The sequence below is a fragment of the Rattus rattus genome, chromosome X (genome assembly GCF_011064425.1).
Source record: "Rattus rattus isolate New Zealand chromosome X, Rrattus_CSIRO_v1, whole genome shotgun sequence".
Lineage (NCBI taxonomy): Eukaryota > Metazoa > Chordata > Mammalia > Rodentia > Muridae > Rattus > Rattus rattus.
In genome coordinates this window covers 33,041,585-33,057,257 of record NC_046172.1, presented here as the reverse complement: position 1 = coordinate 33,057,257, position 15,673 = coordinate 33,041,585, and the positions used below count along the sequence as shown (strand labels likewise).

Below are 15,673 nucleotides of genomic sequence, written 5' to 3'. Positions count from 1 at the left end.
CAGCCAGAGCAATATTAAAAAGCAAAAATGAACAAAAATATTACAGAGCTGTTAGACCAATACCAAATGCCATAGGAACTTGCCATAAACATAAATCCCATAAGGAAGAATAGTAGTTTTTAAAAATTTTTATTGTTCTAAGCTAAGGATTCTCTTGGTAGCCCAGTGAATCCTTTAAGCTTGGCTTCCTGCTGCCTTAGACTTCTGAGTATTACCATGTCTTACCATGGAGAAAAATTTTCACTATGCGGAAATATCCCACCCTGCTATTTACTCAAGTGTAAATTAAGATAGTAATTAGTAGATTTCAGCTCACTAAAAAATATTTACTGGTTGGACTGTTGGCAATGCCCTGCATAGGTGGTGAATTTGTATAGCTTTATGATATTTATATGCAGGTATGTCAATAGCTATAAAATATGAATAAAGCTATGACTCTGATCTCATTCCTAAGAATTTATCTGCAGAAAATGGTTAACAAAAATGCATACGGGGAATGCGTTAATTGTAGCAGTGTTTGTAATAATGAAAAATAATCAAGGGAAAGAATTAAGGTGTATTATCTAGCTAGAAGACATGAAGCCATTAAAATGGCTCACACAAAGCTCTTTAAATGCGTATTTATTATGATGTTTCTCATTATAATTATTGGCCATATTCCTCTAAGCTGAGGGTTTTGTAAAATGAAAAGACCGTGCTTTTGTGTGTCGGTATGTTAGAGGTACCTGGAATAGTGCATGAATCCTAATATGTACCTTGACAAATGCTGGCTGAGTAAGTACATGAATAAACAGAACTATAAAAGCAGGGGTTTGCTTTTATTTTGAAAGATAAACGAACAGATTGGAACATAAGATTGCAGACACCAGGATGTAATCATGTGAAATGGATCTATATACATGTGATCCAGGTTGGAAAGGGAACAAGAATTGAAGATGGCCTTGCTAGAGAAAATGGTTTTCCTTTACCCTCATAACAATGCTTTCAGAACACAAATCAAGAACAAGACACATGACCTATACATTGAGAAATATGGAACACTTTTGCCTGTCAGCTGTGAGGAAAGGGACTATTGGAGAGGAACATAAGTCATTGACCCTCACCTGCAATACATTTCTGCTCATTTGTACCTGGATTCTAGACTGAACTTGCTGTTCCCTCCATCTGGAAAAAGGGGAGAAAACATAGAGTCTGAAAGGCTAGTTTTTAATATATTTTTTAAAAAATCATATAAAAACTTCTCCATTCTTTTGGTTGTTTTGAGATCTCACAGATTTGTTTTTGTTTTTTACCATTATTAGTGTATAAAGATCTGTCCTTTTCTCTAATGATGAGTGTTGTAATAGGCTTATAGCCATCCCTTCTATGATTCTACTAGACTAGACTGAAAAGAAAAGCGCTCTGAGTAAACAAATCCTTTAAGTCATAGGTACAGATGAAGGTAAGAAAACAATAAGAGCTTTGTGATACTGTTGATTCAACCAATCTGTTAAAGAATGTATAACATATTGGGGCTGGAGAGATGGCCAGCAGTTAAAAGCACTGGCTGCTCTTCCAGAGGACCTGGGCTCAATTCCTAGCAACCACATGATGTCCTACAACCATCCATAACTCCTATCCCAGGGGATCCTGTGAATTCTTCTGCCCTCCAAGGATGCTAAGCCTGCACAGCTGTATGTGACGACAAAACATCCATAAACATAAATAAATAAAAGTAATATTTAAAAATATAACATATCGTACATGTATATATTAGATGTTTATTTGTCGATAGTGTTGGGTTATACACATGATAATGCACACCTATTTTTTTTTTGTCCTTGACAGACAGCTCTTAGGATCTTGACCATGTGAGCTAGTTTTTAGAAAACAATTGAATTACAGAAATTTTAAAATGATATATGTGTATCTTAATATCTAATGTTAACTTAAAATACTTAAAATACTCACAATCTATGTTTATGTTCAATGCAATGTTATACTATTAGGTCAAGCCTATATTCAATATTTATTTATTCATGTATGTATGTATGTATATGTGGGTATGAATGTGGCGAAAGTCTTTTCCATAAGCATGTGTTGCTGTTTTGAGCTCCTTGTTTTGTGCATCTGTGATCTTTTGTCTATGACTTGCACTGATGTCTTCATCGTGCATCAGTAACAGTGTAAATGAAGCAAAGGAAATATCCTGTCCTGATGTTCTATAGCTCCCCAGCCCTGCCCCACCCCAAGCTTGGCAGCTGTTTTTTTATTTAACCTTCACTTTTCCCTTTATTCTTTCTTTGCACTAACTTTCTCTTCACACGCCCAGGTTTTTGCACTATGCAGCCAAGCACATCCCTCTGGTAGGCCTAAAAGGTTTAGAAAGAAATAACTTTGGGCTCCTGTAGGAGAAATAACAGATCCCTTGTTTAGCATACATCAACTACCAGCCTGCAGCCCTCAGCCTTGATGAAGGAAGAGAGCAAGGGATAGTCCTGGAGTGGACAAAGTGGAGGTCGTGCTAAAGAGCCTCCCATCCCCCTCTGCCTCCTGGCTGGGGCACACCCAGTTTGGCTGTAAGAAAAAGCCATCATGGCAAATTTAAAGCAACTAAGCTGTCAATTTGGAGAGAGTGGTAAACTCTAAATTTCTAGATTGATTGGCATCCCCCCCCCCAGATTGTGATTTTTAAATAAGTCGTTGTGAATATACACTTGGGTCATTTTGGTTCAGGGCGGAGAGGACAGAGAAATGCCAGTGAGGTTCTCAATGAAGATAAACAAGCATGTTGTAGGGACAAGGTTACTAGTAGCACAATCTGTGATCCTCTGGAATTTTCCCTTTTTATTTTTGAGGACTGCCTTGGAGCTTCTGTTTTGGTTTGGTTTTTTTTTTTTTTCCTGAGTTATCTGGAGTCCAAGGAAGGAGCGCCGCCCCACCCCGCCCCCCAAGTTGAATGAGGCTGGTCTCACCAAATCTCCCAAAGTGGTTATTTGAGTAATGTTCTGAACTTTTTGGTTTCATGTCCTTTATCTGTGATTAATTTTCCAGGCATTTCTCAGTGGTTCCCAGTCAGGCTAGCCAATGAGGGATGCAGATTCTGAATTAAAGCCTCACCTGGCTTTGTGGTTTGCAAAGGTGACAAGCTGCGTGTTCAAAAACTGTCTGCATTCTTCTCCATATGTCCATAAAAGGAGATGGGATCAATTCATCTCTGATTAAGCAGGCTCTTGAAATGCTTCAAAGCTTTCACTCGGGCAGATAAACCTCTGTGTGGGTGGATGGCCACATCCTCCAACGTTCGCTCTTGCAGAAGAGAAGTCAAGTTCAGTGATCTCTTTCACAGCACATACACTAAAAATTGCTGGCATCTATTTAAAAGCTGATCAGCTAACAGGTGACCCAAGCATACCTTCATTTTCCCCTATTAAAACTGCATTACTTTAGAGACAAGTTTTTTCTCCCATTTTGTATTTTAAAGGACATGTTAATTGAAAAAAATCTTAGTATTGGAATTTGACTAGTCAGCTCAGGCTGTTCTACAATTGTCCTCTGTTTAACATGGTGGTGAATACATCTGTTTTCCTAGTTTATACAGGTACTGAAGCATTCATACCATGGTGAGGGATGCTATGTTTAGAAGAGAAGGTAAGTTAGGTGTCATGATGCATGTCTGAAACCCCAGTACTTGGTTAGTAGAGGTAGGAGGATCAGTTATTCAAGGGCATCCTTAGCTACAACAGTAAGTTTAAGGTAGTCCCAGGCTGTGTGAACCCTAAGTCAAATAACACCAAGTATAGAAAAGAAAGTAGTTCTATCTGAAGCATCAGCATACAGAGCAGGCTACAACTGTGTAAAAAAAAGTATTTTTGGTAGATTTGCATAACTATGAAATTTCTTAAATACTTAAATGCTTACATCATGAGTGAAGCTACTTACAGACACTCAGAGATTCACTGAACGGGATGTGCATACAGATAGAGGCTCAGTTTGGTCGTGGAGAGTACTACAAGAACCTAAGACTCTTTTAAAAAGAGTGACAGCTGACGGAATTGACAAATGAACGAGGAAGCGAAAGCCCGAGTTGCTCATGGAGGATAAAGAAGTGCCACTCAGGAACAGAGAAAAGCTACAGGATGCCTCCATTGAACTTTCAAGGAGGCATAGCATTGAAAGGTTTCTTCTCTGGGCTTTTGCTAAGGCACAGGCATCGCCACAGGTGATGTTCTCACGTGGAAAGGGTAGCAAGACAAAACTTGCACTCTCTTGGTTCATCAGAAAGGTTATCTTACTTGTTCAGTTTCCACTTTGTTCATATTTCCAAGTTAGAATGATGGGAAGGCCTTATCGATGTTCTTTAGGAATCTGGGGATCTGTAGAATACTTGTGACTGCTGGGAAGGGGGAGACCATGGCGTTCTGCTGAAGGATCCCTCTAGAAGCCCTATAACAGTGGTTCTCCACCCTCCTAATGCTGTGGCCCTTTAATATAGTTCCTCGTGCTATCGTGACCCCCTGCCATAAATGATATTATTGTCACTTCATAAGTGTAATTTTGCTACTGTTATGAGTTTTAATGTAAATATCTGATAAGCAGGCGGTCTGATATGTGACTCCTGTGAAAGGATCATTTTGTTCACAGGTTGAGAACCACTCCTCTCCCAGAAACCAAATCCTCTCCCCTTCCTTTATTTTTCAGCATAGCCAGGCATGGTCCAGGCTAGCCTTGGATTTCAAATCCTCTTGCTTCAAATCCCTGAATGCTGGCGGTCTAAGCGTGTTGAGCCACCTATTGAAGATCAAGGATGTTGCTCTGTCTTGCATAAGCCTTATACAGAGATTCTATTTAAAACTCTGTTTCCTTGTCAATTACACAATGAATTTATCTTCTGAAGGCCCCCCTTTTCCTTTCTTCAAAGAAAAGGGATGAAGGGATGAGAACATTCCTGCATGTATGGACTCTTTGAGCCTACCTAGAAAAAGCAGTGAATTACACAGGAATTAGAGGAAATTATCGACAAGGAATTCAGTACTTAGATAATGCTTATTCCACAGAGACAGCTATTTAAAGCAACTACAATGAAAAATAATGTATGTCTATATGTTCAGGAAGTGACCCCTTTAAATATTTCTTCACTACTTCCACTGACAGAAAAATGTCTTCTCTAGAAACAAAGTTTATTTTTAAACACTGTTCATGGAATTGAACTGCCATTGTATATTTACATGAAGTTGTAGAACAATCAGAACCAATCAAAAGAGCTTGCAATAAGATTAATGATTGACTGGGAAAGGGCACCTAGGAATTTTCTGAAGTAATAAAAATAACCTGTTTGTTTATAGAGACGTAGCTTTCAAAACTGACCTAAGACTTGTAAATTATATCTCAACTTTAAAGAAACTTGATAAACAGTCTTTTATTTTTCTAATGTTGTGCCATTTTGCAAACTACTTTCAACTCCATAGGTAGGAAACAGCACTACTATTGAAATTTCCATGTAATTCCTTCTGGGGAAGGATGTGTTTGTTCATGTGTGCATGCCTGTGGGTGTGTATGTGGAGGCCAGAGTGGGGTGTCAGATGACAATATTACTCTGTACCTTGCTGCCTTGGGACAGTCTCTTTCAGGACTAGAAGCTTACAGTATGTTAGCTAGACTAGCCAGCTAGCTAGGGAGTTCTTGGGACCTTGCTGTCTCCTCCCTAAAATGTTGGACTTAACAATTATGTAGAATGCTGTCTGACTTTTTACTTGGGTTGTAGAGCTTCTAGCATAGATCCTCGTTGATTGTAGAGCAAGCATCTCCCTAGTCCCTATTTTTGGGAAAAATTTGAGGAAGGATCTGGATATGTTAAAGTATAAGCCTTAGATTTTTATATGCCTGTTTTCTTTTATCTCTTTCTTCTTTCTTTCTTTCTTTCTTTCTTTCTTTCTTTCTTTCTTTCTTTCTTTCTTTTTTTTAAGAAAACTGCTCTTGAAATAGTGAAACTGACTTCATTGGCTTCTGCATATCTCTTCCTACCTCTTGCCCTGCTCCATCTAAATTTACTCTCCTAGTGTGCTCCTGAAGGGGATTTGAATAACACAGTAGTCACTGACTGAAAACAGTGATTGCAACCCTAAGTGGATTTTTTTTTTCTGTGTGGCTGCTTCAAGTCTTAGGTAGGCTTTAGATTTGGTAAACTCTTACTCCCTTCCTTGTACAACTGACAGGTAAAGAACAAAAAAATCAAGGGTGTTGCGTAGGACTCGTTCAGAACAGGTTAAATATCCAGGAGAAAACATTTCACCCTTTCATCCCTGGACATCTTCCCTACTTAGCAAATGTAGGCGATGTCTGCACAGCTGAGGGTGACTGTTGAAATCACCCTGTTGTTTCCTCAGTTTCCAATAGGGCTAAAATAGAGAACTTACTTCCTTGAGTGCTGAACCAACCCATTAAAGGCTATTTCTTGTAAAGGCATGGAAATTCTGCTGGGATGGAAACTGTACTCGGCTTTTCTCAAACAGCACTAGTAAACTGCTTTGCTCCTAGCTATGAGCTATTGATTGGTAGGGTTTGCTTTGGAGCACAGTAAGGGGGCCTCAAGTCAGCCACATGGGCCACAGGGAGGGACCACTAGGGTTTGTTCTTAGCCCAGATCAAGGAACTACAGAAAAATGATGATCAATTGGGATTGGGTAGGCATAGGAATAAGGTGGGCATCTCCCTTTACTTTCTTACTGTGAGGAGAAGCTGTAAGCCTTTAGTCTATACTAATATATAGATATATATTAATATATATAGATATATATTAATTATATATATTCTATTCAGCAAGGGTACACATTTCCTTTTCTGTGTTCAAATACAGAGGCATCAATACAGGCCATCTTAATTTCGAAGCAGAAGGTGTGCATGCTGTGCAGTTTTTCCTCTTTTGTTTTAGAAATTTTTCCATGATGGATGTGTATGTGCTCGCACATGGGAATGCTTGGGTTTGAATGTGATGGCCGGCGGTATCTCCCTTAATCACTTTCTACCTTATTTTATGAGACAGACTATCTCACTGAGCCTAGAGGTCATCAGTTCAACTAGAGAGGCTGGTCAGCAAACTCCAAACATCCTCTTGTCCTTGATCCCTCAGTCTGGGATTACTAGTGTACATTACCATGTTTGGGTTTTGTTTTACATGGGTATTGGGTCCAGTACAAGTCCTCTGCATTGCAAGCACTTTACCTATGGGGCCATTTCTCAAACTCTGAGATGGGATCTTTTTCTGTTTTGATCACTAATGAATCTATCCTAGGGTCTAAGGGAGTGCAGGATAACTGTTTAGTAAATATTGACATCACTAGAATGGCCACACAGGTTTTGTGTTGCAGGACTTGACTAGGAACAATGGTAGCATAGTCAGGATCTCTTGTTTCCTTCTGCTCCTCATAGGAAGGACCCCCCCTCCCACACACACACACTCCTCTTTTTTATGAGGCAATCAGGACCTGATAGGCTGTCATAGAGGATTTCTTTGAATGATTTGTCTGTCATGAATGTGTTGGCAATGTGCTTAATAGGGAGATCATCATTCTGGGCTCCAGTGTCTTTGTCTTTATGTAGGAAATTCAACTAGATGATCTCAGAAGACAGCTAGTGTGGATATAAGGATAATGTTTTCTCCTCTCTCCAGGCTCAGTCTTGAGACTAAAGCAGCAGGCTGTAGGAAGAGATTGTATTACATAGCTTTTAGTGATTCTGGTACCAGGTTTTCCCCCAGGAAGGGCTCAGGTCACAAAGAAACACCCTTTGTGTCCATGGAAGCTGCAATTGGAAGAGTATCCCCCAGGTGACGAGCAATGGTTTGATTGTGGACCCTTCCATTTGCTGTGTAGCTAATGATATACCTCTGCTGTATGCCCAGAGGCTCCCAGGCTGTGCAATGACAGTGATACTGGCATCTGGGGGTGTGGCAGGGTGAAGATACCTTTGTTTTCCCAGTAGGCAGCTGCTGATTCTACACATCAGGAGTGCTTTCCTGGAACCTCACACCAGAGCTGCTTATTGGGAACATGAATATTTCAGACATCATCAGACGATTGAATAGATGGAGTTGATTCAGCCTCCCTCTGCTGCCAGGAATTGTGTCACAGATCACTCAGTTCTGGATCCTGCCCTTGGTTTTCCCCTTGCCTTGTGATTCCTGACAGGAAGGAGGTCATTTTACTGCTCTTTATTCAGGACTAGCATAAGGACCCCATGCTACATATCCTGTGACTATTGATATGCAGACTTGCAATGAATTCTTCCAACTATCTTAATCCTATCAAAGCCTTCTTGAAGGAATAATATGCATCAATTGAATTAGCATAGAAGCATGCAAATGCTAGTCAGTTGAAAGGATGTTAGGTACAGTGAACTGATACTGAGTAGTCATCATGACAGCCATACCTAGATGCTATTGTGTGTATTCTTCCTTTAAGATTTTGCGGCCATGCAAATGTAATCACTACTCCACAAATCTGCACCCTATGAGTTCTCTAATAACCATTGTAAAGGTATTGTTCTGGTTGCCTCCTTTCTCTGGCCTTCCTCAAGTCCTCTCTCCTTTCTGGAATGCTCTGAACTCCCTCCCCTAATCTTAGCTACTGCTTCTAATTTCTTAATGGCCTATCTTCATTTTAGCTTATCTTTTCTCAAACCTGTCTTCTACCATTCCAGATATAAGTGAGCTCAACTTGATGTAACAAGGTTGACTTGTGCTAATTCCTTTCTTTTTCCTGCATTGCTAGCCTTATCTTGGTGCATTGTCACTTTCTTAAGAAAACACTGTCACATATAATTCTGCATTTCCAAATTCTAGCAAAGAACCATAATGCATATATATATATATATATATATATATATATATATATATCTTTAACAGAGACAAAGATCATGCTTAAATATGGCACGTGAGATGAATTATCAGTTCAGTTACACAGATATGGAAGGGGGGATTTAATTTGGCAGGAGAAAATGAGTAAGTTCACATAACTGCTAAGTTTCAGGGTAGAATTTGAACCGAGCTTGAGTTTTAGTTTCTTTTTTTTATTTGTTTAAATTATTTAAGTTCTTAAATTGTGCTTGTTGGCTTGCACTGGTAATATATACATATAGAAAATCTTTAAAGCTTCTAGCTTTTTTCTATTGTCCCACATGTTTTTGGTAATGTCATACATACTCGTCCTCAAAATGACCTTATTTTTCTCTCCAGGAAGCCAACTAAATATTCAGACATCTGCTTTGCTGTTGGTAGATCCATCTCAAATCCTTCAGGCAACTTCTCTTTTCTCATTTCACTTGCCCTCAGCTAGTTGGTCAAGACAACTCCATACCTCAAAACTGAGCATACCTTGTCTGTTCTCCTGCTTTTCTGGTGTAGCTTCCACTTCCTGCTCAGTGGGCTGCAGCTTTCCAGCCTCCTGATACTCCAGCCCTTTCCCCACATTCCCAAAGAAACCCACAGGAAATCTCTACCCTCCCAAGTTCTCAGCTCAGAGTTGTTTTTTTTTTTTTTTCTTTAATTGAAAATTGATTCAGTTCTTTCTTGCCTAGTTTTAGTTATCTTGGGAAACCTTCCCTTCTTTGTCCTCCTCCCCAACTCTTCCTCTGTGTGTCTGTTGCTTGTCTGTGGTACTGACAGTGTTACTTAAACCTTGTGGCTGCTTGACAAGTCCTTGTTTAGGTGCCATGTTTCCAGCCATGTCATCTAGCTGGGCATCCCAGGCTGGCCTCACAGGTACTGTTTATCTTCCCTGTTGTGTCTCTCCTGAGTGCTAGAATTACAGATGTGTGTGACCATGCCTGGTTATGTTCACAGGGTTTTTTTTTTTTTAATAGTGGTTTTCGTAAAACAAAACACATAAAATTACATAGTAACTCTGGTGAAGTACACATCAAACAAAAGAAAATTTTGATGTAGTAATCTATTTGATAGCTTCTTAACACATTAAGTAAGCAATGTCCCCCAGCAGGTACATTTCAAAGGACCAATGAGCACAAATGATATTTTTAAAGTATGGCATCTCTGATATAATAGATTTACTATTCATGGTTTAGCCTATAAGTAACTAGTTCTACTAATACAATTGTACTACCTACTTTCATAACAAAAGGAAATGCCAAATTTCAGTTAGAAATTGACTAAAATGAAGTGTTAGTTTTTGATGTTTGTGTTGGGTTCCACATTAACTCCCCTTACTTGTCTGAATCATAAGACCATGTGGCCTGCTTTCTGTTTTCCTGGTAAAGGTAAAGCATTGGATCCCTCTTCTGTGTGAGTTCTGCGCTGTACCATGTAAGTAGGAGACATGTCTAACGTGACCTTGTACCTCTGTCCTCTTCATGCAGGTGGAGGAAGGATGGTGGGAAGGCGTACTCAATGGGAAGACTGGAATGTTTCCTTCCAACTTCATCAAGGAGCTGTCCGGGGAGTCGGATGAGCTTGGCATTTCCCAGGATGAGCAGCTTTCCAAGTCAAGTAAGGATGTCTACCATACTGAGCAGGAAAGGGAAGGGACCAATGGGCTGTGTCCGAGCCTCCCTTATGTACTGTGGTGCTATCCAGAGGGGTGTGATAAAAGCCTGTGAGTGTTTTGTTGGCTCTTGCACCGTAGCCCGCTATGATTTAGTAAGTATATCACTGTATAGTTGTGATCTAGAGTTATATATTCTATATGTCTCTGGATAAGTGAGTACCAGCCCTCAGTCATGGTAGCACTGGCTCACAGGTGGCACATATTGTTGTGCTTCCCTAAACTTCTAGGATGTCTTTTCCCAGTGAGTTTGTAATTATTTTTTGAAATAAACGCAATGAGATGATCTGTATTTCTCAATGTTCTCGGAAGAACTTAGGAGAAAAACTAACGATTATTGGTGGCAAGGTACTATGTATAAGATAAATGCATGCCAGTTCCATTGAATATATGACAAGATAGTTCATCCTCCCCTTGGATGAGGAAGTGGTTCCTTTTTGTAATGGTGAGAACAAACTTCAGGTCTTTTTTTCTCCAGGGCCTGAAGGTTTCCTTCCAGCTTCTCTGCTGCCCTTTCCAGCTCATGGAGCAAAAGGTCAGGACCGGGAAGCTTTGTTCTCCCAGTCACTAACCCAACTTCCCATGTGGGCATCTGTGTTTATCTTGTGCTGTGCTGAGGCAAGGTCATGGGCATGAGTGTTGTAGGAGATTCAGCTCTGTCATTAGTAGTGTGATGCTACTTGCTGACTTTCTTTCCTGACAAGAGGAGGACTACCCAGTCTTACCAAAACAATTCTCAAATAGCTTCACTTTCCATTGAAAAATTTTTTTAATTTAAATGGTATTCTTCTATTGGCTTCATATCCCTTTATTCAACCAGTAGTTAAATTGGGCAAATGTTTGGAAGTTGAAGCTATTTCTGGGTTTTTTGTTTTGTTTTGTTTTGTTTTGTTTGTTTGTTTGTTTTTGTTTTTGTTTTTTTGTTTTGGGTGAATGGGGGGGGTGGTAGTGTCCCAGCAGTGGTTTTGGGCTGTACAGCCAGCCACAAATAGAAACAACTGTGCTGGCTGGTTGACTTGGTGGCTACAGCAGGATCCCTTCCTTCCACTGATGAAACTTGAGAATCCCCTGCTCCAAATTCCATTCCATCCTCAAGTGTTGGATGTGAAGGGTTGGGATGGCTGTTCAGGACAAGTGAAGTACTGACGAAATCCTGTCACTTTCTATGAGCTGGAACAAGCACTCTCCACTAATGTGGCCAGCTCAGTGAACTGAGCAGTGAAAGCTTCTTTTGCCCCTCCCTCCAATCCACAGTAGAGTATTAACTGCTCTGGAATCTTCTTTTAGACACTAGAATAGTATCATGCCTGGTAACAAGGTCCTACATTAATGATACTGAATTTCTGGAGCATTGTAAATTAAATGTTTTTCTTGTTTGTTTGTTTTTAGGGGAAATTTTTGGAGGAGGGATATTATAACTTTATTTTGATGAGGAAATAAAATCTAAGGTCCAACAGCAATAGCATACATAAACCACCTCATGTAGGAAGGTCCTCAGTAAATGGTAGCTCTCCTTGGTATGATAGACTTGGGACATGACCTGTTAATGTTTAGCCATTTGTTTTCTCTTTGCTACCATGGCCACTGTGTTTTAAAATTACTTTGTAATTCCTTTACTGATGCAGAGAGGGAGATTGGGGATTGCATCTTGGGGAAACTCTTGACCTCTTGGGGGTTACCTGATCTTAGCTATATAGTCTCAGAAGTAAAGAGTTTCAGGAGAATACATCCCATAGTTTTGGGAACTATCAAAACAAACTATACCATGGGATGGTCTTCTCAATCATTGGCTGTCTTTTACCTACCCCTCGCACCAACTCATTTACTAGGCATCTGTTTTCAGAACAAGAACTGCCTATTAGTTTCTGTAGCTGTGTGGAATCCAGCTGTCCATTGCTGAGAGAGTTTGAGGTCTCTGGAGAAGTATGTTTTTCTAACAAGGATGAATGTTTCTGATAAACACAAAACAGACAAAACAGTGTTTGCTGTAATCTTCCTAAGTGTACAGTGAAGAAAAACAGGACCCAATATGGCCGGCTCTGCTTGCTTGTATTTGTCCATTCCCTTTGTCTTCTCTTTTATTTCCTTCTTCTAGTCGTCATTAATTAAACCTCTGTTGAGCTCCTGGAGTTACTAAGATGTTCCCTGGGACCCTGAGGAGTCAGAGACAAATGAAGTGCAGATAGGGACCTTGCCTGCAGTCAACTCACCTTGCAGGAAGGAGGCATACAGAGCCCCAGAAGCTCAGGAAATGTCCCCAGGAGCTGGCCTTTGAGAGTCCAGTCCCCTGGTGACGTGGGGGAGTAGTAGTCAAAAGTGCTTCGTAGGAGAGTAGCTGTGAGAATAATGTCTTTTTTGCTTTATGAATTGAAACCGTGCCCTGAAAGAGAGAAGTAGCATCTTTTAGTATCATGGTAGTGTTTTCAGTACCTGCCCACACTGGTGATTTGCTTCATCAGTAGGATTATCCTAAAATGTATGTAAGCAGAGTGCACTGCTTCAGAGATTATGAGTCTGATGGCATGCATCCAAGTTGGACCTTTGATTTTAGAATGGTCTGATTGTACTTTTCACCAGAAGATAGTGTTAGGACTTTGGATATGTTTTACTTTTTTGGAAAAAAAAAACCTTTTTTTGTTTTGAAGTAATTAAGATTTCATAGGAAGTTGTAAAGATAAACATGAACTATATAGGGAAGATCCATGTGTACCTTCGTCCACGTTTCCCCAGTGATTACAGCTCCTATAATTACAGTAAACGCATATTTGTGTCTGTCCTACAGTTGAAAGATGCTAAGTATGGTTGGTGTGTAAACAGCTTCTAGCTTCTTCTCTGTATGAGCCAAAGTGTACTTCATCAGAGTCTTAGCTGGGCCAGCCCACTTTATACTCTTTGTAAAATTTCCATAATGATTGCTTAATTAATACATGACTTTGGAGCCGAGTTAAATCCTAATCTTCCTACCATATTGGTAATTATTAGAGATTCCAGTGATATCATATAAATATCCTTTTAAGTGCTACCAGACATTAGGGTGAGGGTTTTCTTTGTGACTAGAGCTAAAATCTGTAACCTAATTATGGAGAGAGCATTGTGTCCAGTGAATTCCTATACATATTTGCTTCACGCATAGACAAAAACACTCCTCCCCTTAAATGCATGCATTCTTACATGTATACTTTGCAAATAATACTTGAAGCTCTAACATTTGTATATTAATAGATGCCTCTGATAGAGGAAGCATTGGTGGTGTACTTAGAAACAAGTATTCCATTGACTACGTATCACATAGTAGGTGTTTAATAAATTCTTCATGAGCTCATTATTACTCCAAGGAAATATTTTTATCTTGAATGACAGGTAAAAAAATTGATAGAACTTGATTTTCTTGCACTTTTACAGATGACAGTTGATTCGTAGATCCTTCTTCAGGTCAATGCGCTCTGTCACGGAGAGAGATTTAACAATCATATGGGTTTGTCCACAGCTAAGTGGTAGCAAAAACTTTCTGCATATTTAAATTTAAAAACATTTTTCCATCCTTATATTTAATTTTCAAAAAGATTTTGATAAGTCCTTAGTTATGGATGATTTAAATATCAGTAAAAGAATATTTTAATGAATCCACATGTACCTGTTCTCAGATTGTGGCTAATGTATTAATGGTATGGCTCTACACATTCTTAAAGACAATCCTAGGTATTATATAATTCGCTGATAAATATTTCAATATGTGTTAATAAAAGGGTTTCTTAAGTACCATTACCAGATGCACACAAAATGTACAGTGATTCCTTAAATAATTAAACATGAGCCAGTGTTCACTTTCCTCTAATAAACTACACACACAGTGATGAGTTGACATGTTTCAAATTCTCTGACTCTACCTCCTTCTTAGGTCCTCCTTCTGTGCAGTCTATTTGCTAAGGAAGCTAAGTTTTTCTTTCTAGTAGTTTCCCGTTGTCTGGTTTGTGACAGTTTCATCACTGTTCTGTCATTTAATCTCCCTTTCTGTAAGTTGTTAATTAGATCTCGGGATGTGAATAGATTAAGGGGTGTGTGTGTGTGTGTGTGTGTGTGTGTGTGTGTGTGTGTGTGTGTGTGTGTGTGTGTGTCTGTGTGTGTGTGTGTGTGTGTGTGTGTGTGTTACATCTTTTTAGGTCGTACTAGATGTTCCACCTTGAAACTCATCATGTCTGACTGTCTTTCCTTTTAAACGTAGCTGTCATTATTACTCAGACAGGGCTTACAGATTGGTACCAAACAAGACTATTTTTTTAAAGCGTGAAATGGGCTTCCACGTATCACAATAAATACACACAAAAAGGCATTTAATAAAATCACATGTTCAAAAACAGAGCACAGAAATGTTTGCATCAACAGCATAGACAGGCTTATGATACTGTGGGTGAGCAGAAATTTTCCTGTCATTCAGCCTGCTGTCAGCCAACAACACGAATGCTTGGTGTGATGACATTTCAGCTGTGCCCTGACTTAGGCATTAGGAGACCAAAATGGCAGCTTTCTACACACATGGTGGCACCACCATTATACAAACAAATCAGCTTCTCATGGAACATCTGGCGAATTTCAAGTCTGACTAAAGTTGGGTTTATTCTTACCACAATCATAGATGTTGATTAATTGTCTTTTCACATATAATTATACATATATTCCCATTGACTAAATAATGTGAAATGGAGCTAATCAGCAAATGTTTTCATCACACATTATCCTGACCCTGTAGAATTTATTTGGACTTAGCGATGACAAATTTTGTATCTGAACTATGGTCCCATTTCAGTATGTGTTCGCCTCATATTTAAAATATATATGAATTTTTAACATTTTTGATACTGCTAAATTTCAAATAAGGGTTATAAAAAAGTATAATTATTACTTTTTAAAATCCTTGGACTGGAGATGTAACTGAGTTCTTTTAGAATGCTTGCTAAGCACGCATGAAGTCCTGGATTTGACCCCCAACACTGAATAAGTTAGTTATGTTGGCACGATAGTCTACTCCCAGTGTTGTGGGGATGAATACAGAAATATCAGAAATTCAAGGCCATCCTCAGGCATATTAGATAGTCTAAGGCCAGAGCAAGATAGATGAGACCCTGACCCAAAGACAGCCGTAT

At 39.3% G+C, this 15,673-nt stretch overlaps 1 protein-coding gene across 7 annotated transcripts in view; it reads left to right on the top strand.

The window, feature by feature from the left end:
- Positions 1-15,673, top strand: part of Sh3kbp1 (SH3 domain containing kinase binding protein 1) — a 347,694-nt gene that overhangs the window by 171,799 nt on the left and 160,222 nt on the right. For 4 of the 7 annotated variants that reach the window (XM_032890006.1, XM_032890007.1, XM_032890003.1 and 1 more), the window contains exon 5: positions 10,348-10,477. In XM_032890006.1, coding sequence (XP_032745897.1) covers positions 10,348-10,477 — 130 coding nt within the window. Of the gene's footprint in view, positions 1-10,347; positions 10,478-11,010; positions 11,068-15,673 lie in introns of those variants that run through there. The other 3 variants (XM_032890004.1, XM_032890002.1, XM_032890009.1) reach the window with 2 other exon arrangements.